The following is a 1,933-nucleotide window of genomic DNA, read 5'->3' as shown; positions in this document are numbered from 1 at the left end:
TAATAACACTCGCCTGTGACATTTATCTGTCATTTTGTTAAGATATCCCCGTAACTCAACCTGGTGTTATGCAAGGAGGTCCAGTACGGCTATCAGTAGTAATTATGAATAATCATTTAGGTAGTTATTGATCACTTTGTGTATCTACATATGGCAAAAGAATAAAAGAAATCAAAGTGGGGGCCAAATCTTTGAAACTTTTTACATACATGCCAATTGCTTCAATAAGTCGTGCATGATATTTCTGATTATAAATCCATACGTGTTGACACTTTTAAGAAGAAAAAAATAAAGATGGAAATAAATTGATATCGACAACATTGTTACAAGTGTAATACTACAATGTGGCCCGGCCGGAATAATTAGAACTCTGTACCTAATTCGTTCACAGTCTAGCCTACATAGCTTCCTTATCAGCTGTAGTTTACTGACCCAGCCGGACTACTGATGTATCAAAAATGAAAGTAAGGGGAGGTTACAGTTTGTTTGAAAAAACTACAACGAATAATTACGTTTTATGTCTGCAGTCATCCTCGATACTCCAGGATTTACGCTCAGTTTCGCTCTCTGCACCCCTGGAATGTGTCATAGCAAAATTGAAGGCTATTTGATTGGTCTATGGTTGAAAAAAGACCTGACCAATCACTAGGATGATACATGTCCTCTGAAGAATACAGTGGAGCAACACCCTACTTCAAGCCCTCTCACTTTTACCATTACGCGACCGACATATTCTTTTGATGTACATCAAGGGATAAAACTAGAGTTTCCTAGTCTCCTCCACAAGGCAGTGCACACTGAGCCTTCGATTTTGCTATGACATTATTGAGGATGGTCTGCAGTGGGACAAGGATCCTGAAATTATTTAAGCTACGAATTAAAATAAAGAGTAATCACTAATACACTTACCGTCCGCCGTACTCTCTTTCTGTTGGATCTTTGTTGTATACGTTGTCAGGTTATGTGTTGGTTGGAAATAACTTTTCCACAAAGACGCTTGACCGGCTAGGTCGCCAGGGGCTGGGTCAGCCCCTTGCAGTTTGAGATATAGGGACGCTGCTAGGCCGGAGTACAGAGGCTTCAGGAGGTCAGTCCACTGGACACTTGACCAGTCGATTTGGAACTCGGATAAGATGATGCTACATTCCTCGCGTATTGTGTGATGGGCGCAGTTCGTTGAAGTGTTAAACTTGTCTTCATCAACCTGTAGCCAGAATATGAAAGCATCGTGAACCAATCAACTCGACCTAACTCGACCTATACTATGTAATATGAACATAATGCACTCACGTGATTGCCCTTATACTATTTGGTAATGGATGCAGCATGCCAAAAGTGAACTACACTGCACCATTCAACTGTTTTAGTTCTTCTAAATCTTATCTGTGATGCTAGGAGCCAAAAAAGGAAGTAATCAAAACGTTCGTTGACCCAGAAAAACATACGAAAGAGGGGACTCAAACGTTATATGATAAGCTGAATGTCAATGGATATAAGAATGTCCGAACATTTTAGAGCAGCATATGATCATAACTTCAGAATTGTTAGAATCGTTATTTTTAAACAGAAATAGATGTGCAGTGTGCTGCCATTGCATCTGAAATCATAGTTTTAAGGCACTGGACATGCATGGTGACAAAAACTTAAAAAAAAAAAAAAAACGTAAAAAAGAAAACAGGACAAGGTAAGAACCAGTGTTGAATTGTTCGTGTGTCCATGTAAGATAGATATAATGAGTAAAAGTATTAAAGCGACCGTTCTGCACTCAGTTTGACAAAATTATATTATATAAGTCATCAAATTCTTTACGGCACGTAAGAAAATAAAACTTTATTCCTTTTTGTTTTATATCTTAAAATATCTTACTGCTTTCACATCCTCAGTGAGGTAATAATGGAAAGTTTCATACATTTTCTATGTAGAAAAAAATAAT

The 1,933-nt window shown here is 38.0% G+C and overlaps 1 protein-coding gene across 1 annotated transcript in view; it reads right to left on the bottom strand.

The window, feature by feature from the left end:
* Positions 1 to 909: 909 nt before the first annotated feature.
* Positions 910 to 1,933, bottom strand: part of LOC110458620 — a gene marked incomplete at its 3' end in the record, with an annotated part of 1,796 nt that continues 772 nt past the window's right edge. Inside the window, exon 2 of the mRNA XM_021510403.1 lies at positions 910 to 1,204. Within this exon, the coding sequence (XP_021366078.1) occupies positions 910 to 1,204 (295 nt within the window). The remainder of the gene's footprint in view (positions 1,205 to 1,933) is intronic.

This window comes from Mizuhopecten yessoensis, unplaced genomic scaffold (genome assembly GCF_002113885.1).
Source record: "Mizuhopecten yessoensis strain PY_sf001 unplaced genomic scaffold, ASM211388v2 scaffold9655, whole genome shotgun sequence".
Lineage (NCBI taxonomy): Eukaryota > Metazoa > Mollusca > Bivalvia > Pectinida > Pectinidae > Mizuhopecten > Mizuhopecten yessoensis.
The sequence above is the reverse complement of the archived record's forward strand: the minus strand, read 5'-3'. Positions and strand labels throughout refer to the sequence as shown.